This window comes from Mixophyes fleayi, chromosome 6 (assembly GCF_038048845.1).
Source record: "Mixophyes fleayi isolate aMixFle1 chromosome 6, aMixFle1.hap1, whole genome shotgun sequence".
Taxonomy (NCBI): Eukaryota; Metazoa; Chordata; class Amphibia; order Anura; family Limnodynastidae; genus Mixophyes; species Mixophyes fleayi.
This window is the reverse complement of record NC_134407.1, coordinates 140,275,249-140,299,549: the sequence shown is the minus strand read 5'-3', so window position 1 is coordinate 140,299,549 and position 24,301 is coordinate 140,275,249. Positions and strand designations below refer to the sequence as shown.

Sequence of the window (24,301 nt, the reverse complement as noted above, 5' to 3'; positions counted from 1 at the left end):
CCAACACAACACTCAGGGCCGTAACAAGGGCTGTGCGACAGTGGCGACCGCCCAGGGTGCAACGCTGAAGGGGGGAGCAATTTAGGAATATTTTAGGTTCATTTGGTTAAAATTGAGGGCTAGGGGGAGCTGCATTTGTCTTTCTCGCCCCAGGTGCTAGAATTCTAAGTTACGGCTCTGACCACACTAAACAGCATAAGTGGTGAGAAAACCTGTTGAAAAGAACATTGTTTAGTGTATCCAGTTACTGGCTCCAGGTGGTCTACTACAAACAGCTCAGGAGTCGAGAAATATATGCAGTATAACATAAGGACAATATAACCAATTAGCAACAGGCAATTAGGATAATAAAATTGAATACCAGCTGCAATAAACAAAACTAGTTTCAAACAGCGATCTGATCAGGGGAGCTTAGGGATGGGCAGCTTTGGGTCATATAGACTGTTCCCACATGACAGGGCCTTGGATCTTTTAACTGGACTCTGCACTTTCCGCCACCTATCCCATTGCGAAGAGGCAAAGGCTTCAGACGAGTTGACCATTCTTGCCAATCCGGACGAGTGGGTTTCGAAAGATCCAAAGAGGAGCATATCTGACCAAGATCAGAAGGATCCTTTGAACGTGTTTACCATTGTGGGAGGTTTGTAAACCGATAGGGAAGTCCCAACGATATTTGATGCTGTGCTTACACAGCTCTACTTTCTGCCAGGAGAGACCATGGAAAACCTGACTCATGTTACCATCAAAGTCAATTCTATCCAGAGAATTCACGTTCTGTAGAATTTTCTCTTTCTGGGAATAGTAATGAAGTCTACATATTACATCTCTTGATGGTTCAGAATTAAACTAAAGTAGAAAGTTCAGCATGGATGCTAAAAACAGCTGATGGCTTTGGAGCAAAAATTGCAAGAAACTAAGATGTCCTGCTTTGTGGACAGGGATTTGATGTGTTATAGAAGCTCAGATTCCTGTTTTATTTCCCAATAGGGAGGACATTTCAGAGGAGTCTAAGGGAGGGGGGGGGGGGGGGGGGAGGTAATCATCCAGAGAGGGAAGGTGCCCAGAAGACAAGGATGAGTTATTGACAGGAGTATTCTTGAGAAATTGGCACATGCACATTTGATGTGGGGATTCTCTATCTCCCTGGTATGTTCCATCTTGTCAGAAGTTGTCTTGTGCTTACCCATGGAGAGAGAAAAAAAAAAAAGTAGCTGGTGGTAATGAGATTCCTCCAAATACACCAAAAGTTATCTAGTTAGGTACTTACATAGAAAATTTGTCAGGCACTGCTCCCGAGGGAGATTCAAGCCATGTCAATGAGTGTGGGTTACAATGAAGCGAGTCGTATAATGCTCCTTTAAAAAGGAGTACATTTTGCTGGAAGCTAAAGGATTGTTCAGTAGTACCAAAGAGCCAGTGACACAATATAATGGAGACAAATGTACTATCCAAGATGGCCACTAGATGGCAGTAGGAGCCTTGTATTTTTCATAGCAAGATCTATATTTTATATGGGTCTTTCAGAGGTAACAGCCCTCTAGATGGGAATCTGAAAGTCTGTAAATCAATAAAGGTGGCTCTTTAGTCAGGCTGTGTAAGGGAACACTGTTTGGAGCCAAATTGTCCCCGGCAGGTGAAAGTTGTATTGGCCAGTCACAGGGCCAAGTCTCAGATAGTGGAGGGTATCACTCAATTCACAGGGGCAGAGCCACATCAGCCATACAGGGACCTGCGCTCAATCAACACCTGTGATGGGTCTTCAGCAGACAGAGCACCCAGGACCTAGAGATCAGAAAACTGCAGGTGACTTATGGCTGGGAGCAGGGGAGGGCAGTGACTGAGTCATGAACACGCTCACAGTGTCCCTGACTTTGGATGCAATTCAGCAAATCTCTAACCTGTGATAGGTTTGTGAAATATGTGAAATATTGAGCGCTGAAATTGTTTGTAACCCCCATACAGTAAACAGCCAAACAGAAAAATCCCCATACAATTGAATAAGCGCAATAGGACCCCCGATACGGACACACTATGCTCCTTGTTACACCCAGGTTAGAAATGCACACTAGCAATCAAAGAGTTAACACTTTGAAACTTTTACACACATGTGCATGCTGGCACACTAGACTTGTTAGTCAAATACATTAATTCACACACCAGCATCCAAAGGATTAACATGGTCAAACAATATTTTTTATAAAAGGCTAATGGATTTTTTAGAGTATCAAGAGAAAAACTTATAAAATTTTAGATTTAATATACAAAGAGGTACAGGACATTTTGATATACCAAAAAAACAAAAAACAAAAAAAAAAAGTGACATACAAAAATAAATGCATGACAGTTCTAAATGGGATGACATTGCAGAGCATAAACTTACGTATGTTAATCTGTATGCCTTGTGCAGGCAGAATGAGATGGACAGTACTTCAATTAGATTGAGATGCCAAGAGGTGACAATCTACCCTCTCCAACACAGGGTTCTTAAGCTGGTTGAAATGGGACAGCATTCAGAGAGGCAATGTATATGTTAAAGTGGGGGAGGATGTGTCTCCTGGGTGTCAGTTATGGCTTGTCCAAAAATAGTTTAAAAGGTTTGACCTTCCATAACTCCTCCGATATCCCAGAGGTATACTTTGTATTGGTCTAAACAGTTCCTCTAGTATATAGCTTTCCCTAATTTACACCTTACACCTGTTATACTGGATGTAAATGAAAACAAATACCTTGTATTTACCTCTACAAGGTACTGACAAGAATGATAACGTTAAAAAATTATAATATATAGTAGCGACGCGACACCCCACCTCCTGATACCAAGCTTAATGCCATGCTCTGGCACTTGAGCCAGAGCATGGTTCTGTCATTGTGGCTCCAGGAGGCAGGCTGATGGCTCACTTACCAGCCCACCTCCTGGCCTAAACTGTCCTGAGATGGACTGAGAATGTCAGGATTCATTCACTTGCTGCCCAAACAGTTTCAGCCCACCTCCCAGAGTTGTCTGACAGCTGGCTATGAAGAGGGGGAGGGGTGCAGTGAAACAGAGGGTCATCAAGCATCAGTGTTGTCTGTATAACTTATCCAGCATAGCAATTTCTTAGAAAGACATTTTGATTTACTAAATAAAATTAAAGATAAAATTTCAATTTTGTGGTCCAGCAGCTGTCACACTAGTGCTGATCAGTGAAATGTGACTCTGGTTATTAGACAGGTTTTCATTCTTCAAATCTTGGGGAGGGCGTAGACACCTGTAGATCGGTTACGATTACTAAATACCCCTACAAGAAGAGAGAATGTTCAGGTCAGGATACAATTGCTGGTAGAATATGCAGACAGTGATAGAGTCACAAGAAGTGATGTGTGTATGAAAGAAGGCCGCACTGTGTGATTAGTCTGACCATCTGGTAGTAGATGTTGGCTATAATGCTGGAGCCTACACTTTGCTCCAGCTTGCTGCAATGCTAACCAGTTGTGTAAAGTTATACCCGATGCATATTGTATTTGCACACCGTAGTTTGATACTGTCCTTTCAACATGAAGGGGTTTTCTATTTTTTGGACAACCCCACCACTCTAATTATCCACACCTATCTCCATATAGCACTGCAGGGAGTTCCTCCCCAAAACCTTTACAAATACCTGGAATGAATTGCTTGAGAGTGATGTTTGACAGCAGGCAGAAGAGGCGCCAGCAATGAGGACTGGACTATGGCTTGAGTTTACTAGTAATTTGTGATTGGGCAGGAGCTGCAGCCAGGGGCATCTGTCCCCCATGCCGGTTCTTTAGTGGGCTCCCTTGAGCAGGGTCTCGCTCCCCCCGGGTTAAAGTTTTCCAGTTAGCCCCTGGCTACTGCCTTCCAATCATGTGCCTCATTCACTACACAGCCAGCCTGGGTAATTAGAATCTCCTGCCTAGTCATGGATAAAGTGACAGCACCACTCTAACCAAACACTTCATTGCTTCATTTATTTAATTATAAAATCTCAAGAGAACCCACCCACCCCCCACCGAAGTACCACCTGTGGTGTGTGAAGAGCTAGAGGGCGAGGGTATAACCGGCTAAGTGGAGTTGAACAAACCACTTAAAGAGCAACTGAACTGCATGTCAGTGGCGTCACTAGACATTTGTGAGCCCCATAGCACCACCCAGTGCCTCACAGCAGCTGCATCTCCTGAACTACTACTAAACTGGTCTACTAGAGCTACACAATGTATTACCTGTAAAGAGAAATTGGCAAACATTTAAACAGAAGAAACCAGACAAACAGAACATGATGGTAAAGGCTGATCTAGACATAAGGCTTACTACTATACAAAAACTATTACAACCTCTTATATTGAAACAAATACATATCAATATACTTGTTTTACAATAATGGATCATACAAATATAAGTGATCTCATACCACACATTACTCAGTGAACAAATAAACAACGAAACAGATCCTGTTAGCTTATATGACGATTCATCTCCAAGGGGTCATTTCACAATGGGTGAAATTGCTTTGCAACAAAACCCCGATGGAGGTGAAGACTAGCGCCTATGCCAAGGGCCAGTTTACTATGGCCAGTGCCGGTACATGTGTGTGGGGAGCTTTATTTAAATAAAGCCCATTTTCTAAATATTTATAAAACTTTATTTTCATGCATGTGCAGATGGACCAACTACTGGCTGACAAAGCAGTAAAACCAGGGCCATCTTTTCCATTGGGCACGATGGGCAGCTGCCCAGGGGCCCCACGGGCAAGGGGGCCCCATAGGCACGGCTCTTAATGAGAATAAATAATCCTGCAAAATAAAAAACCTACAAGGGTCACTGAGCAAGTACATCTATCTCTATATATCTATATCTATATCTGTATCTATATATCTATAGCCAGGGGCCCCGGTGCACTGCTTTGCCCAGGGGCCCATAATGTTGTTAAGATGGCCCTGAGTAAGACCCCTCTAGCCACTGCCAGCATCACCAGGGAGCTGCTCGGCCTAGTACAAATGAAACGCGTACTGGGCCGCACAATGAATTGGGTGGGTGGGCCCAGGCCCCGATCCATTACCATTGCACTCCCTCGGTCTGGTGGATGTAGAGGTATAGAGTGGAACCATGACACCTGGAATAACAATATGCCCCCCCCCCCCCCTCGACGACTTCCCCATATGCCCCTTACCACTGCAAGAGAGGAAAGTCCTGTAATGAACTGAGATATCCTGTCTGTAGGAAAGGTTTTACTAGTATTAGCACAGCCCAGAGTCTGCCTTTGCACAGGGGATATATCCAGGTGATCACGGACCTCCTGGGCATTTTCAAGATAGTCTCACATAACATTAATACCTACTCCACCCTTACCAATAATACCCACCCTACGTATTATAAACACTGAAACAACAATAATCACCCTATTGAATTTACCTATATTCCAAAGCAGATAGAGGAAGCCGCACAGCCCCTTGTAGAGAGGGGAGAGGATGATCAGGATGGGAGGAGAGGTGGAGGAGGGGAACAGAGGGTGGTTATAGAAAGGAAGGCAGCTCATTCTCATCCTCCCCCAGGACCAGCCACCAGAAAGTACGGTAAAGGCAGGCCCTGCTCCCATAATGCTGCATAGCAACAAATATATGTTCAAGGCTGGGGCCCACTCAAAACAAGTGAGCCCCCATCCCCCCCAGCAGATTTAAAATAAGCATTCTTATTTAATTTTAAAAATCTGGTCAGTCCAGACCCCATATACTGTTGTTACCTTATGTACCACATCAAAATTCAAATGCTAAATAGCAGTGATAAGATGTTATATTCCTGCAATAAAGACATACACAAAAAAAAACCACTTCAAGTGAAAGTGAAGGAGTCATAGGTGATGGAGTACATTTAGTGCTGCTAACAAACTAAAAGAGAGCATCACCATGTATGTTGGCAAAAGTCTAATACCACAGTGGTCACCCCCAATCAGTTAGACCATTTTCTAAGGGTTGTACACGCTTATCAGGCAAGTGTTACATATTGGATAAACTGCACCCAGTCTACATTTTACATTAGACAGCCAGCATTGAACATTCAAACACTTTAGACAATGTCCCAAAACCACACATTGCATGTAGCCCTTTTATCAACTTTACAGGTGAAAATAAATTGTTCTATAAAAAAATCAATCTGAACAGGTCTTGAAGCTGCTACATCTGGTATACATCAAACCCATAATAAGATAAGGGAGCCACAGACATTCTTGGGGGTGGGTTAAGTTAACAATTTTTTCCTACATTACTTTAATCACTTAATTTATACCCTGATTTACAGATCTGTAAGTAGTTTTCTATTCATTTACAAGTTTCCTGTTCACACCAACACAATTATCACACAGTTTGTGGATGGAAGCAGTCACACAATATATTAAGAATACACATTTACCTGGCTGGCTTATAACTCCCCACAGTCTGAAACCACTGACCCTGTTGCAGTATACAGAGCTCTGCTGCTGGACTGGTTCCCTTTTATGTATTTTACCACCTGTGATGACACCTGTCCAGCATTTACTGCTCACTGATTAGCCCAATATCACCATGTGACATATGAATGGGCTTTTGGGAGTTACTATATAGTTGTGTTTCTGATATAACATTATGCACTTGAATAAGACTACAACTCTTAGTAAGTGAAAAGCCTAAACTATCTGCATCCAAATATCGTAAAATCTGATCATGTGAAAATTTCATTTTATTTTATAAATAAATGTGTCAGTTTGAACATCTCTAATTTAAAGGGACATTTTTCTCTCTTCAATTAAGTAGTGTACATGAAAGTAAATGTGAAAATATTGCCTGCTTTTATATTATATATTTTGGTAAAGAGATTTCAGTGTGACGCGTTAATGCTCCAATACAATCCCTTCTCAGCCTTTTGGCTAAGATCAAGTGCAGATGCCCATGTACACAATGGGTCTTAAAGGTGCCTCTTAGGCAGCGGGACATTGCTTGACCCTCTGGCCAAGAGGCCAGGTGCTTGAAGGCCAAGTTCTATGTGCCCCTGGGGGTGTCTGAAAATGCACTGGTGATGGAGCTGCCACATGCTCAGAGTAATTTAGTACTAAGTACTTTTAAATTTCAGGTAGCACCATTTTTCCTTTGCCCTAGCATCTTGTCCAAGGTGGGGACAATTTTATTTTATAACCGGCTGAGAAGCTGGGGTTTGAAATGGCACAATTTATTTATTAATTATACACTTGCACCACACTATACACATTCTTGCACGTTTTTTCTTTGTTTGTGGCACGTTTTTTTGTGAGTGGGGGGGTTGGTATAGATCCTTATGGACAATCCTCTCCCCTAGTCATAGGAGGCTCCCTCCTTCTGTGGGGAGCTGAAGAACCAGTTCCCAGGAAAAGCTTTGGCCTATCTCAGGGAGAAAGACATGCCCAAGACATGCGGCAGATGGGGGCCTAAAGATCCTTGCCTCCAAAGGAGCCTCTTGGCTCCGGAGTTTCAGGATGTCAAGGGGTCCTCCCTAGCTTAAGTGAAGGGGACCTGAAGACCTTTGTCCCACTCTGGGGCCTTCTGGCTCCTGGCAAATGTGAAGAAATGGGCTCTTTCCTTTTAGGGAAGACCCCAGCACAGTCTTTGCACTGCACTGAGTGAAGCTTAGGCTTCAATAAAGAAAAAAAAAAAAATTTACAGTACAATACTATCATTGCAGTTAGGTGCAAAATGTAACTGAAACACAGCAAACAGTTGTTATCTGCCTAGCCAATACAAGCAAGAGTCTGTCTGGTTCCTATGGTTCAGTGCAGCTTTTGCACCTAAATGCACAATTAGTTAGTGAGTTTGGTTACACAAGTGATCTTTTGGAGATCAGTACTTTGTCCTCCTGCTATCCTCTCCTTCAGCCATTCTCCTCTCGGACTAAATAACTGATAAGTATACATCATCCAACTGTCCCGATTTAGGTACAGTCGTCCCCTGGGCTGGAAGGTATGTCCACTGCCACTGGTGTGCATGGAATTAAAGGGGTGCTTGTTGGGAAGAGGGTTGGGGGTCAGCGGTTCAAGAAGCGCTAGTCACACCACCATGGCACATGGCCAAGCCCACTTCTAGTACATGCTCACATAGACCTAAATCTCCAATTTAAAAAGTTGTAAGAAGTTGGTTAAGAAAGTAAAGTACTTCTACATACCTCCCAACATGCAAAATCGGGACAAAATAAGCCCCACCCCAATTCATCCAGTAACGCACAAGTTGTACAAAACTCTACACACTTAATTTAAGTCTCGCCCCTTTCTAGGTCTCTAATAGGGACTCTCCTAAAATAGTCTGATGTATTAAAGGGGGGGGATGCAGATGAAGGAGAAGGGCAGAAATTATTAGCACAAATATAGAACTACAACAAGATCAATGATGGTAGTGGTAAAACAATCAACAATACGGGGCCCATATTCTGGTGTTAAGATCAGAAGAGGTGCATACTCAGAACAAGACTACTTCACGGGGCTTCACAGGTCATGTATCTGACCCTGAACCTGCTCATAAGAGTAAACAGGCTTCTCTGGGTTCTATACCAAATTTTGCTATGGAGACTGACAATGCTGTGTTTTGATCCTGTTGGTGCTCAGGGGCGGAACAGTGCATTGCCGGGCTCATACCAAAATTTACGTAGGGGCCTAGTGATGCAATTCTTGCCTCACCCTGGTCAATAGAGGTCTCTGCTTTTTTGGGATCAGTGTGAAGATCTGAGGGGAGAAGTGATCCACGGATGTGGTGGCACCCTGGCATGGACAGACCTCTCTAACCTCCGGACACCGTATTCGCTGCACCCATTGCATTCACCATAATTCCTCCCCTGTTAGTGCTTCAATTAGGCTGTTTAAAATAATGGTTGTAGCAGCCATTGTCACAGAGTTTTCAGAAAGCCTTTCTTTTTATATAATTATATTTCTTTATAGTTCAAACAGATATATCATATAAGAGAGCTTTAAAAACGTGAAGTTTTGGTTCTCATTTAGGCCGCATTCTGCTCACCTTGGGAGTGCAGCTTGAGTGGGATAAACTGTACCTCAGGCCACAAAAGACATAAGTGACTCTTACCGTCTGGCTCTTTTTAATTGTCCCCCGAGTGCCTTTCAATGTGCATGCCCACTTCTCAGTCTTCGGAAACTTCACAGAAGAGCAACCTGCTTCTATGTTTGTGGATTGGTGAATACTCCAGAATATGTGCACATCAAAGTCCACCTTACTTCCACTTGAGAAGCACCCCCTTCATTTACACCTTTACGTTATTCTCCCCCAAAAAATACTACAGCTTAATTTATGTCTTATATTGATCATGAGTGAGAGTGTACACCAAGAATGTCATTATTACATGTATGCTGTGTGCTTGTATTACATTTGTGGAAGTATGCCTTAAGATGTGATGAGTTTGTTGAAGGTTCAAAATACATCTATTATACATATAGGGATGATGTTAGGTGCCTCCCACCTCTGACTAGCTGGAGATTTGAAATCCTTCTACGGGAGATGCTTCCCTAAATGCACATTTACCTCCATCACCTGATTTAAAGAATCCTGTCCTGAAAAACAAAATCTATTAATGGACCTAATCTGTACTTAAAAGGAACACCTTTGATACACCACCAACTTCAAAATCGGCCTGTGTAGACCAACCTGTCCCTCCTGTGGAGGCCGTTTACAATCGGTAAAATTGAGGAGTCCTCTTTGGTGATGTCTCACGTGTATAGTTGTGTGCCCCAATTCCTGCACATGCACTTGGGTGTACGGAGCAAAAAATGGCAGCATTTATGTAGGAGCTACATTTGACACTTCCTTAATGAATAAGCTGAGCGGAGGAATGGCGTTCTTTGCTAAGTGCTATTAGGTGCAGGGGTGTGTGCCTGGTATTGCAGACCCATGAAAAAATAATATTTCAGTTCATGGAGCAAAATTATTAAAACTAGGTCATTTGAATTTTGTACCAGCTGAGAGACCTATACTTATAATGGGGTGCATTTTGCACCTTCCAGTTGCACTTCAGCAGAGAAGCACATTTTTAACCCACTTTGGCCAAAATAAAAAAAATTCTAGCACATGTAATTGTACCTCTCTCATGTTTAATTTAAGACAGAAATTAGTCAGAACCGGGCAGTACTCTGAGACAAACAGAAAAGGTTCTGTAATAAAAGGGGTTATAAAGTGGTAGGTGGCTGGAATCAAAGTTATGCTTAGTCTCTTACTCTCTTACGCCCCTTCAGATTTTTCCACTTGCCCAAAAATGTAGGAGAACATCTAGTCTGCGGGGCAACTTGAAACATTGTAAAGTAGCCGTGGACCTTAAAATGCGATTGGTGGTCCAGATAGGCACACTAGTGCAAAACCAAACCGATTTGTGGTGCACATTCAGAGCACTTTGTAAATTAGACACTAAGGGGTCTATTTATGACCCAGTACAGTAGGCATTAATATGTATTGCTGTAAATCACAGCAGTATATAAAGAAGCAGCACTGCAATTTACTATGCTAGGGCTGTTCAGGGAGCCCCGGCGTTGAACCCCCTCCTAAGAATTTTTTCTGAATGCCACAAGCCTAATACTAGCGGTGAATGGAGAAAGCGCTGTGCGCAATTACCCTTGCTGGGATCCAGTGAAGCCAAAAAGGCTTCAGCTGGATCCCACTGAAAATTACCTGTAACACCATCCTGAGCTAATAATAAATAAATTACCTAAGATAATAATAATAAATACCTAATGCTGCCGGTCTATGGGGACAGCGGTCTATGTTAATGCCAGAGAAATAAAATCAATGATATCTCAGTGTTAACCCTTTGATAAATGTAAAAAAGTGGTGAGAGATCCCTATGTTGCTAACTAGGGTGAAGATGCTATCTGAACCACCTCTTCAGAATAGTGCCTAACAAAAAGAGCAAGAGAAAATCTTCACCTTCAGCACACGAACCCTGGGGTTCTGGAGACGGAGAAGCTCGGTCGGCAAGTGGACCATTGTCTTGAGTCGTTCTGTAGACAAATTAATAAGAGAAGGCAGAGGTCATTACCAATTAAACTACAGAGATTCTCCAACGTATAATTAGTAGAATAGTACCATTCAGGAATGGAAGAACGATTTTTAGTCCAAAACTCAGGGTTTTCTGCATGGAATCCACCTGGTAAAAAAAACAAAGGTAAAACACTTAGGGCTTAATGTTTTTTTTTGCATATTAACAATAATTGGCAATAGATGAAATAAAGTGCATCCGTCAGCTAAACACAGTGTTTCCAATATTTTAAAATAATTTCCAGGGATACTTAGTTAGTAAGAAGCTGCATACAAAGTACACACAAGTACAAAGGTGCAGTGACAGTTTGTGTGAATCGAGACATACGAGGGCAAAGTTCCACTGATAGAAAGTGAAGAATTTTGTGGCTAAATGCAGATTGAGTCAAATATGTTGTGTAACAGTTTTAAAAGTTTTGCTGATCTCTACATGTTAAGCATGATACAGGCAGATCTCGGTGCACTACAACTGCCATCATTACATGCTCACCGAAAGTAGTTATAGCTCATATGTTTGCATTGTATATATTAGGGATGTGCACCGGCGACTTTTGAGGTCTCGTGTTTTGTGTTTTGGATCCGGATTTTCGTTATTTTTGAGGTTCGGATTTGTCTCGCAAAACACTTGACGAAAGGTCTCGGTTCGGATTTAAGGTATTGGATTCGGATTTTTTTTGAAAAAAACATAAAAAGTTTAAAAATCAAGTTTTTGGGCTTATTTTCACTCCTAGGCTATTATTAACCTCAATAACATTCAATAACAAGCATTTCCACTAATTTACAGTGTATTCTGAACACCTCACAATATAGTTATTAGTCCAAAACGTTGCAACAAGGTATCTTTCTGGACTGCGTAGAGGAGTGGGTCACCACAATATATTAAAAACCCTGAACTTTTATGATTCGCACCAATAATTGTACCTGGACTGCGTAGAGGAGTGGGTCACCACAATATATATTAAAAACCCTGAACTTTTATGAATCGCACCAATAAATGTACCTGGACTGCGTAGAGGAGTGGGTCACCACAATATATATTAAAAACCCTGAACTTTTATGAATCGCACCAATAAATGTACCTGGACTGCGTAGAGGAGTGGGTCACCCCAATATATTAAAAACCCTGAACTTTTATGATTCGCACCAATAATTGTACCTGGACTGCGTAGAGGAGTGGGTCACCACAATATCTTAAAAACCCTGAACTTTTATGATTCGCACCAATAATTGTACCTGGACTGCGTAGAGGAGTGGGTCACCACAATATATTAAAAACCCTGAACTTTTATGATTCGCACCAATAATTGTACCTGGACTGCGTAGAGGAGTGGGTCACCACAATATATATTAAAAACCCTGAACTTTTATGAATCGCACCAATAAATGTACCTGGACTGCGTAGAGGAGTGGGTCACCACAATATATATTAAAAACCCTGAACTTTTATGAATCGCACCAATAAATGTACCTGGACTGCGTAGAGGAGTGGGTCACCACAATATCTTAAAAACCCTGAACTTTTATGATTCGCACCAATAATTGTACCTGGACTGCGTAGAGGAGTGGGTCACCACAATATATTAAAAACCCTGAACTTTTATGATTCGCACCAATAATTGTACCTGGACTGCGTAGAGGAGTGGGCACTGGGCACCACAATAAAATATATAAAAAACCTTCAACAGATCTGCATTACACTACACATACGGCTGCTCCTCCATCCTCTCCATCATATACATGTTGGAGTTTTAGCGTGTGACAACCTCTTGTTTTTGATAATGTCAGTGCATTTTGAATATTTTTCAATTTGCCCCACACCACTGAATGTACTTTATCTATGATACGCAATACGCATCTATCTATCTTGACTGCGTAGTGTGGTGGCCCCGGTACACAATTTGGTACCGAGGCCACAATATAATTAAAAAACCCTCCACGTGTCTGAATTCCACCAAACAAGTATCTGGACTGCATAGTGGGGTGGCCCCGGTACCCAATTTGATACCGGGGCCACAATACCTCCTCCAAACATGGTACAGACAATTCGTCATTGAGATCCCAGACAGACAGGGTCAAAGTGTTATTGTTTGACTTTGTAAACCCAAAAAACTGTCCCTGTTGCACATAGTTGTGCAATGAAGACTGACTTTTTCATTTAAAGGCACGATCTTTCAAGTGTAGTGTTTGTAAGTCTAAGTCATATTATACTTTTGGGAAATCAGTCTCCACTGCGCTTGACTGAGGCGCATCCCCACTCCTTTGCCTATGTCGTAGGTGGCTGTGTAGGCCTGAATGGCCTTTTGCTGCTCCTCCATCCTCTGCAGCATATAGAGGGTGGAGTTCCAGCGCGTCACAACCTCTTGTTTGAGGTGATGGCAGGGCAGGTTCAAGCTTTTTTGATGTGCCTCTAGTCTGCGGTAGGCACTGGCTGAATGCCGAAAGTGTCCAGCAATTTTGCGGGCCACCGCAAGCATCTCCTGCACACCCCTGTCACTCTTGAGGTAATGCTGCACCACCAAATTAATGGTGTGGGCAAAACATGGGACGTGCTGGAAATTGCCCATATTTAATGCCCGCACAATGTTACTGGCATTGTCTGACACCACAAATCCCCATGAGAGTCTAAGTGGGGTAAGCCACTGGGAGATAATTTCCCTCATTTTCTCTAATATGTTGTCAGCGTTGTGCCTCTTATTAAAGCCTGTAATGCACAATGTTGCCTGCCTTTGCATGAGCAGCCATTTTGTAGATGCTGCTACTGATGCAGCTGTTGCTGTTGCTGCGGAAGGGGATGCATCTACCCAGTGGGCTGTCACAGTCATATAGTCCTTCGTTTGCCCAGAACCACTTGTCCACATGTCCGTGGTTAAGTGGACAGTGGGTACAACCGCATTTTTAAGAGCACTGAGGACACTTGATCGTACTTCTCTGTACATTTTTGGTATCGCCTGCCTAGTGAAGTGGAATCTCGAGGGGATTTGGTACCGGGGACACAATACCTCCATCAACCCTCTAAATCCCACTCCACTGATGGCGGACACCGGGCGCACGTCTAACACCAACATTGCAGTTACAGCCGCAGTTATACGCTTTGCAATAGGGTGACTACTATCGTATTTGGTGGTCATGGCAAACGACTGTTGGACGGTCAATTGTTTTGTGAAAGACTTAGCGGTCTTACGACTTCCCCTCTGGGAAGATGACCGACTAACAGCAGCAACAGCAGCAGTGGCAGTAGTAGGCGTACCGCTGCAGGATTCCTCGGATGAATCCCGTATTGAGGAGGACTCAGTCTGGCTGCTGACTTGGGCTGCAGAACTGAATCTGATGGAGATTGTGGAGGAAGTTGACGAGGAGGGTGTTGCTGGTGTGTATCCAACTGGACCACGGGATTTAGGTGTCCCTGTACCGATGAGGGTCCTAGCCCCAGTTCCTGAACTAACCACTGAACTATGAAGGTTATTCAGGTGACGTATAAGGGAGGATGTTCCTAGGTGGGCAAGATCCTTACCCCTGCTTATTTGAGCTTTACATAAGCTACATATTGCCATACATTGGTTGTCTGGATTTGGATAAAAATAACTCCAGACCGAAGAGGTGCATTTTTTGGTCTTCTGACCAGGCATGACGATGGGCTTTTTCATCCCATGGACATCAGCTGTTTCCCCCCCTGGTGCCTCATTTACAATAACCACATCACCATCCTCATCATCAAGTTCCTCCACAGCGCCAGCTACATCATCAATAGCCTCCTCCCGAGCCACCTCTTCCCGTACAGTGATGGGAAGGTCAGGCTTGACAACCACCAACACCCTTGGACTCGCCTTGGGGATTTGTGATAATTTCTCTTTAGAAGGCAGAGTTGTTTGCTGTTTTGTTGCTGACAGCATAACTCTCTTCAATTTTTTGTAGGGGGGGGGAGGAGGAGGAGGGCTAAGATCCGTGGGTGAAGCTGAACCACTAGTCATGAACACGGGCCAGGGCCTAAGCCGTTCCTTGCCACTCCGTGTCGTAAATGGCATATTGGCAACTTTACGTTTCTCCTCAGATGATTTAAAGTTTCTCTTTTTGCTACTTTTTCTTAACTTGGGCTTTTTGGATTTTACATGCCCGGTACTACGAGATTGGGCATCGGGCTTGGAAGACGACGTTGATGGCATTTCATCGTCTATGTCATGACTAGTGGCAGCAGCTTCAGCATTAGGAGGAAGTGGGTCTTGATCTTTCCCTACTTTATCCTCCAAATTTTTGGTCTCCATTATATGTAGCACAAGATACTGCAGAATGTGTGAACTTGGTAATATTGCAGTACCAATGGACTTATACTGCTGGATTGGTTTTGCAAATTTGGTTATAATTATTATATTTTTTTTTTTTTTTTAATTTTTAATTTTTTTTTACTTTTTTTTTATTTTTAAAAAACTTGGGAATAGTGGGGAAATAACTATGCCCTTAGAAGCACAGAGCACAGGACACAGCACCACTGGACTGAACAGGACACGGCACAGGACCCAGCAGCACTACGGAACTCAGCAGGACAGAGCACAGGACACAGCACCACTGGACTGATACTGCAGAATGTGTGAACTTGGTAATATTGCAGTACCAATGGACTTATACTGCTGGATTGGTTTTGCAAATTTGGTTATAATTATTATATTTATTTATTTTTTTAAATTTTTTATTTTTTTTTACTTTTTTTTTATTTTTAAAAAACTTGGGAATAGTGGGGAAATAACTATGCCCTTAGAAGCACAGAGCACAGGACACAGCACCACTGGACTGAACAGGACACGGCACAGGACCCAGCAGCACTACGGAACTCAGCAGGACAGAGCACAGGACACAGCACCACTGGACTGATACTGCAGAATGTGTGAACTTGGTAATATTGCAGTACCAATGGACTTATACTGCTGGATTGGTTTTGCAAATTTGGTTATAATTATTATATTTTTTTTTTTTTTAAATTTTTTATTTTTTTTTACTTTTTTTTTATTTTTAAAAAACTTGGGAATAGTGGGGAAATAACTATGCCCTTAGAAGCACAGAGCACAGGACACAGCACCACTGGACTGAACAGGACACGGCACAGGACCCAGCAGCACTACGGAACTCAGCAGGACAGAGCACAGGACACAGCACCACTGGACTGATACTGCAGAATGTGTGAACTTGGTAATATTGCAGTACCAATGGACTTATAATGCTGGATTGGTTTTGCAAATTTGGTTATAATTATTATATATATTTTTTTTTTTTAAATTGCAGAATGTGTAAACTTTGTAATATTGCAGTACCACTGGACTTTTACTGCTGAATGTGTGAACTTGGTAATATTGCAGTACCAATGGGCTTATACTGCAGGATTGGTTGTGCAAATTTTGTGGTAATTAAAAAAAATTAAAGTAGTTTTTGGTATTTTTTAAAAAAACTTTTTTTTATTTTTTTAAACACAGGGGAATATTGGGGAAATAACTATGCCCTTAGAAGCACAGAGCACAGGACACAGCACCACTGGACTGAACAGGACACAGCACAGGACCCAGCAGCACCACTGACCTCAGAAGGACAGAGCACAGCACACGGCACCACTGGACTGATACTGCAGAACACAGCACAGCACAGCACAGCACAGCACAGCACAGCACAGCACAGCACAGCACTAAACAGCACAGCACAGCACAGCACAGCACTAAACAGCACAGAACTAAACAGCACAGAACTAAACAGCACAGAACTAAACAGCACAGAACTAAACAGCACAGAGGACCACCTAACACACCCTCCCTCTACCCTGATCAATGCCCGAGTGAAGATGGCGGCGACTAGCGGGGAATTTATAGGATCCGAGTATCGCGAGATCCGACAACGGGATTATGAGTCAGAGCCTCAGTTTCACTTTTGAATTTGGCGCCAATACCCGGATCTGTCTCGGATCCGACTCGGATCCGCAACGTTCGGGTGGGCTCGGATTTCATAAATCCGAGTGCGCTCATCCCTAGTATATATACTCTACTTTAATACCTGTCAACTTAAACGAAAACAGAGAACGAGAAGTTAGGGAGAATAATATCCAAAATACGGAATAAGAGAGTATATCTAGCTAACACTTAGATGTAGGATAGGGGGTTATATTGCAAAATAGACCCCCAAAAAGTCCATAAGAAAAGATACAGCTGCTGCAGTGCTGTATATGGCCAATAGGTGGCGTACCTAAACCAAGTGTTGTAGACACGTGTAAACTTCCTATAGAGTTTTTACATTTAGGAGTATTGTGTAGTTGTTGTTGTTTTTCTTGGGGGGGGGGGGGGGGGGTTAAGTTGAATTAACATCATTATCATCATCACCATTTATTTATATAGCGCCACTGATTCCGCAGCGCTGTACAGAGAACTCATTCACATCAGTCCCTGCCCCATTGGGGCTTACAGTCTAAATTCCCTAACACACACAAACAGAGAGAGAGAGAGACTAGGGTCAATTTTGATAGCAGCCAATTAACCTACTAGTATGTTTTTGGAGTGTGGGAGGAAACCGGAGCACCCGGAGAAAACCCACACAAACACGGGGAGAACGTGCAAACTCCACACAGATAAACAAAAAATCTTTAAATAAAATGGTAAGTTGTTTAAGGCAGGAGCACACTCCATTGTGAAATGGGTGATGGTGAGAGAATGACACACTCACCTTCACAGCTCCCACATCAGAGTGAACCAGGGCGAGCGAGAAACTGCAACAACACAACACATGAAGAGTCACCTGACAGGAGACTGCAGATGTACAACATTTAGTGATGAGAAAAGGGAAAATGGCATTGAAGGTTAACTGTTCAATACCATTTAAAATGTTTAACGTATGGGCAACTCAAAGTACACACACAAGGCTGCAATTTTTTGACTGTAGGTGAACGTGTACGTCATAGTTGCCGACTTTCTTCAGCTCCCTTCCGGGAGCCACCCAGTGGAGGGGGGCGTGATGGGAATCGCGGCGTTTGGGATCTAATTCTGCCCACTTTACTAGGAAGAATTTGGGAGATTGCCACACTCGCCCGGGAGTCTGGGAGACTCTCGCAAAATGCGGGAGTCTCCCGGACCTTCCGGGAGAGTTGGCAAGTATGGTGTACGTTTGGGCCACAATGTTATATTTTAATTATAATTAAAGACGAAAAAAACTCAGAAAGCTTTTGTGAATGTCTTGTTAAACAAAAAAGAAATTTACCAGTTTTTGCAAGCAGAACTTTTGCAAATTTTACACCGCTTGTTCTAAGGTAAAAATATAGGGAATCAGACACATGGGGAGGAACTAATCTTTATTAAGCAGCATCCTTACATGATATCCTATTTATATATCCAGCCAGATATAAAGAGCGGGGGTATCCAAATTACATCATGATTGCCAATCTTTACATGAGTAAAATTTTTAACAGCATTTTACATTCTCATATGTACACATTAATCACCCGCAGCCAGATTTGAGGAGTTTCCTGTAGATTTATTAATTATCTATAATGTAAGTGAAGGAGTGTATTGTTACGGATGTAAGAAGTCACAGAGGAGATTGCTGCCCTTTAGATCAGCTCTGTGCCTTACCTCCCACATAATCATCTTTTCACAGATAGAAAACATCTAAAAGGATGTGATGGCCATTTCAAAATGAAAGAGGAGGCGTCATCACACCAAGGACGGTTGTTTTGAATATCTACTAAGACGTCATCTCAGCAGCTAGGCCCTGTGAGTTCAAAAGTCATTACTGATGCCATTGTATGTCGCTGCAGACCTTTGTGGTGCCATATTGATACACAATAATAATACTCTCTCTCTCTCTTTTGGTGATGTCTGCAGACTCCTTGGTGGTAGCAGCTGCCTCCACAACGTCTGTGAACGTGAGGGACAAGTCGGCCGTGTGTCCTGCAGTAGCAAATTACCAGGCACACTGCTACTAGTTGTTGGCAGGTACTCACAAGAGCACAGCAGCACAAAAGCAAAAGACTTTTCCACAACCAAAGAGGATGTGGGTTCAGGTAATGTAAATGGTGAAGGACAGCCATGGTTGCCAGCAGCTGACTGTCTTAAGATTTCTACATCACTAATTCATCTTTCATGTATCTATCTTTCACTGTATCCCCTATTCCAACTGTACTGCACCATTGATAGCTGCTCAGAATTACTAGTCGACAATGGCTGCTTTAATATTTGTAGCTGATAATTCTTCTGCCTTGTCCTAGCCACATGCACTTTCCCCACCAGCAATATCAAGTCCCATCAGAACGCATGCAAAAAAGATAAAATTCTATAAAATTAATTTCCAACTATTAATACTATAATCAGTAATACAAAAATATGTTAAACATTATTTATTTATTTTTAAAATCATGAAATCAGGACTGTTCTTAATGCGTACTGTACATAAAATGCATTGTTATAGTTTCTCTAACTTGCAGACACGTGTTCTGGCTCACATACATGTCTGTCATCAATATCAGTCGGCACTTACATTTGCAGCTGGTGCAAATGATACAGCGTTTCGTTCTTAGAACTTCATCAGTCGTATATCAACTAGTTCTAAGAACGAAATGCGTAGGGTGGTCGCCCTCACAGTTTTCTGTAACGATTGTTGGCTCCCTGTGGAGAAGTTAGACATTGGAAAATTTATAGTAGTGTCCGGACACACAGAGCTCCTTCAACTGGAGTTGGAGCCGCTTTTCACACAGATAAGCTGCCTCTGATTGTTTTTCCCAATGTAAAGGATTTTAATTGGTCTTTAAAATAAATTGTCAGTTGGATTTTATACATGTGTCTCGGTATTTCCGGTCTCTGCTTATTTCTAATGTAAAAGACACCATTGTTTGGCTGTAATTGTGCAAATAAGGAGAAACTGGCTAGAAAGAAATCCACTAAAGATAAGCAGAATTTCTTTGTTACAACGTACGCTGCTTTTTATCAGCATATTATTGATAACGTTTAACTTACTACACTATGAGCGCCCTTTTCCTTTATTTTTTCTGTCTTTAGAACTATCCAGGGTGGGTTGTGGAACAATGGGAAGAAGGAGCTGCTAACAAATTGGACATTATTACACTGAAGTTAGTTTAGAATTGGGTAGTGTTTGAGTGCTGGAAGAGGGGAATAAAAATAATTATCAACAGATCTGCATATGAATTCCGGCACTGCACATGTGCAATGCAGAAATGTATATTTTATGCAAATAAAACAGACGTACCTCCAACTGTATTTGGGGCCCAATGTGTGTAGTCCAACATGAAAGACTCTTTTGAAATTAAAACCTAAAACTAACTTTATACCATTATATGCAGTATTCAGGGAAGGGAGTATTGATGTTGGTTATAAAGGAAGGAAGAAGATTAATTCAACACACTCACTTTTTTACAGATAATGTTGCTCCCAGTGTCTCTTCAGACAGTACTACATTAACCTCAGTCAGGGCATCCTGTGCAAACGAAAAATTGGCTCACATCAACCGTTTATAATAAATGTTCTGTTCTCTCCTATAGGCACAAAAAATATTCTGGACATCTCATTGGCATCCTCTCCAGGACTTAAGATTCTCCCAAACTTAACATACTGCCTCCTGAGCATAGACGTCATTTCTTGTCTTCTCTACATAGATTTCCATCCCTGCCACCTGTGCACAAACTTGCCTTCGTACCTCCTGCACACAGAATTCCCTTGCCACAGGTGTGGAGACTTCCGTTCCTGCCTCCTGCACACAGCCTTCCCTAATCATGGCCTCCTGCGACTAGATCCCACTAAAGGCCTCCTGCATGCAGACTTTCCTTTCTGTATCCTGTGCGCAGATTTTCCTTCTTGCCACCTCTACACACACTGTCCTTCCTGCCTCTAGCATGCAGACTTCCCTTCCAGCTTCTACCACTGAGTTGGCGCTAAGTGCTTTCTGCCTTCTGCACAAAGATTTCCCTACCTGCCTCTGGAGCGCAGACTTCCCTTCCTCCCCCTTATACATAGACTTCCCTTCCTGCCCCTTATCTACAGACTTCCCTTCCTGCCCCTTATACACTGACTTCCCTTCCTGCCCCTTATCTACAGACTTCCCTTCCTGCCCCTTATACACTGACTTCCCTTCCTGCCCCTTATCTACAGACTTCCCTTCCTGCCCCTTATACACTGACTTCCCTTCCTGCCCCTTATCTACAGACTTCCCTTCCTGCCCCTTATCTACAGACTTCCCTCCCTGCCCCTTATACACAGACTTCACTTCCTGCTTCTACCATTGAGTTGTCACTAAGACTAAGTGCTCATCTCAAGTTATTGTCTTTTCAATGCGGACACTGCAGACTTCACCCAGTGTGACTTAAACTCCTCAAAACCAGTTTGCATCTAAAAATGTCTTTCACTGCAGTTGATTATCTGGTCCCCACATACATCACACATTGCACTCACAGCTTGCATCTGGAAAATGGGCACCAGTGGACGGTCAGGATACATGACAAAGAACTTCATGTCTACAGAAACTCCCACGGTTAAAGAATCAGGTTGGCAGGTCACGTTAGGGGCTGAGCGGGCAGAGACCTGGAGGAGTATTGGGGGTGAGTCTGGGAAACGACTGGGGAGCTGTAAAAGGAGACGGTGGAATAATGTTGACATTTCTGCTCAAATCATCATATTGAATCACAGTTAACAGTAAAAACACACTAAGAACACTGGAAAAAATTGTCTGACAACATTGGTACCAGTGGTGGAAGTTGGCTGGTATATGGTGGTATGACATACCGCCACTTCTCCTGCTGCCGTTACTGTAAAACTATCAAATTCTATTCAGTTACATTTTCCATATCACCACTTCTACATTTAAACTTCGGCCACTGATTGTTACAGAAATCCACAGCCACAAGATACGTTTTATAACACAGACTTTCAGATCCTCTGGACTTTTCTTACCTCTGGCACAAAGACTCCTAAATTTTTTGTGTTTAGACGCAGGGGTGACTGCTTGGGGATCTGAAACAAACACCAAGTCAGTTTAGTCTACATACATACATACATACATACATACAGTCTTTTCCTTCATAAATTTTACCTATGCATACAGTGCTACGCTCTACCCACATTGTGATAACCTCTTCGTCTCCATCAACTTCCTCTATACATACTGTACCATGGTACATTCTTCTTATATTGTGATAAATGGGGGCGATGGCACTGTAATTGGGCATAGTGCGGCTAGTGGGCATACTGCGAAAAAGGGGGATGAGTAGGAAAGCCTGGTCTCCCTTTCTCACGTTCTAGTGCAGGGAAACCAGTGAGCTGTGGTGGGGGGAAGGGGGCTAAGAGCAAGGGGAAACAGGCAGCATTCCAATTTATGATTCCTGCTTCTGCACATCTCAGCAGGTCTATACAGGTGTGACAGGGTACATCTGTCAGACATTGCTCCAGAACTATTTAACAATGTTGTGCCAAAGGCCCTAGAAAAGATTCTGGGCTAGACAGTGGCAGTGTGTGGCAGTGTGTGTGTGTGTGTGTGGGGGGGGAGTCAAGAGAAACCAGGGTGCAAAATCACCCTGGAAGGCAAGCTGCACACCTGGCTCTAGCTTTAAAGATTGGTACACCATGGATGGTGTGCCAGGTGCTAGTGAAAGGTTTGTATACACCAAGGGGCTGGTCTCTGGGGTGAATTATTATGGTGCTTACATGGTAGGTAGAACATGCCGCAATGATTGAATATGGTAAATTTATATTGGCTATGGGTTAATTGTGTAAATAAAGCGATTGGTTAGTGATTGGCAGTGGAACGCCTGCTGGTCAGCCTATGTCCCTTATCCATTTTTCCCCTCTCGCTCGCTTCTCATACCACCTTAACACCTCTATCAACCACATTTACACGTAAAGGGGGTCAGGTAGAGCTGGAGGAAATTTATAGGAGGAGGGGGGGGGGGTTGGTGTACATGCATTTTTTATTTAATTTTTTAACATACTAGCAAGGTCCGCAATAGTGATCATCAGCGTGGACCTTGCACCAGGGTCAAGCAGCGGTGGGGTGTGAATTTTCAATAATGATAATAATGACACCAGCTATTTAGACAATACCTATTACCATAAAGCCGACATGGTCAATGTACAGACTTACCAGAACACACACACAGAACATGTCCGGCAGGGGTGACAAATTCCGGATGCAGAAAAGGACAGACACCGGAATTGGTGTCACTGAGAATTGCGACAGTGAGATTTTTGATTTTAAAGCGGCTTTATCTTAATAAGTATTTTTTTGTCTAAATAGCTAGTGTCATTATTAGAATCATTGCTATACAGACTACCACCGCAAGCAGCTGCAACTGATACGCCTACAGAAAGGCATATCTGTGGCTGCATCCACCTCTGTGTTGTATGTACGGTGCACAAAACACCTTTACTGTACTCCATGTACTCCATGTACCTCCCTCCCTCATGTCTACATACAGACTTATATGTGCACTTTTTTTTATGCATGTGCAGTAAGCAAAAGTGCATTTTATGCATCAAAATTGGACTTGCGTCCAACTCTATATAAGTCCCTTAGTGATACATTACCCCCACTCTGTTTTACCCCTCCACCGTTGTGATATTCCCTATCAACTACACATACTCTAATACATTCTCCTTACATTGTGATAACCCCATCACCTCTATCAACTACACCTACACTGCTACATTCTCCTTACATTGTGATAACCCCATCACCTCTATCAAATACACCTACTCATACACTGCTACATTCTCCTTACATTGTGATAGCCCCATCACCTCTATCAACTACACCTACTCATACACTGCTACATTCTCCTTACATTGTGATAGCCCCATCATCTCTATCAACTACCCCTACACATACACTGCTACATTCTCCTTACATTGTGATAACCCCTTCACCTCTATCAAATACACCTACACATACACTGCTACATTCTCCTTACATTGTGATAACCCCATCACCTCTATCAACTACACCTACACATACACTGCTACATTCTCCTTACATTGTGATAACCCCATCACCTCTATCAACTACACCTACACATACACTGCTACATTCTCCTTACATTGTGATAACCCCATCACCTCTATCAAATACACCTACTCATACACTGCTACATTCTCCTTACATTGTGATAGCCCCATCATCTCTATCAAGTACACCTACACATAGACTGCTACATTCTCCTTACATTGTGATAACCCCATCACCTCTATCAAATACACCTACACATACACTGCTACATTTTCCTTACATTGTGATAACCCCATCACCTCTATCAAATACA

The 24,301-nt window shown here is 42.7% G+C and overlaps 1 protein-coding gene across 5 annotated transcripts in view; it reads right to left on the bottom strand.

The window, feature by feature from the left end:
* Positions 1-2,234: 2,234 nt before the first annotated feature.
* The window catches only part of LOC142094428 (bactericidal permeability-increasing protein-like), a 42,421-nt gene continuing 20,354 nt past the window's right edge, over positions 2,235-24,301 (bottom strand). For all 5 annotated transcript variants that reach the window (XM_075176548.1, XM_075176549.1, XM_075176547.1 and 2 more), the window contains 7 exons: positions 21,942-22,001; positions 21,444-21,614; positions 20,405-20,472; positions 17,713-17,755; positions 11,071-11,131; positions 10,912-10,985; positions 2,235-3,278 (listed from right to left, as the gene is read on the bottom strand). In XM_075176548.1, the coding sequence (XP_075032649.1) occupies positions 3,216-3,278; positions 10,912-10,985; positions 11,071-11,131; positions 17,713-17,755; positions 20,405-20,472; positions 21,444-21,614; positions 21,942-22,001 (540 nt within the window). In that variant the 3' untranslated portion in view covers positions 2,235-3,215. The remainder of the gene's footprint in view (positions 3,279-10,911; positions 10,986-11,070; positions 11,132-17,712; positions 17,756-20,404; positions 20,473-21,443; positions 21,615-21,941; positions 22,002-24,301) is intronic.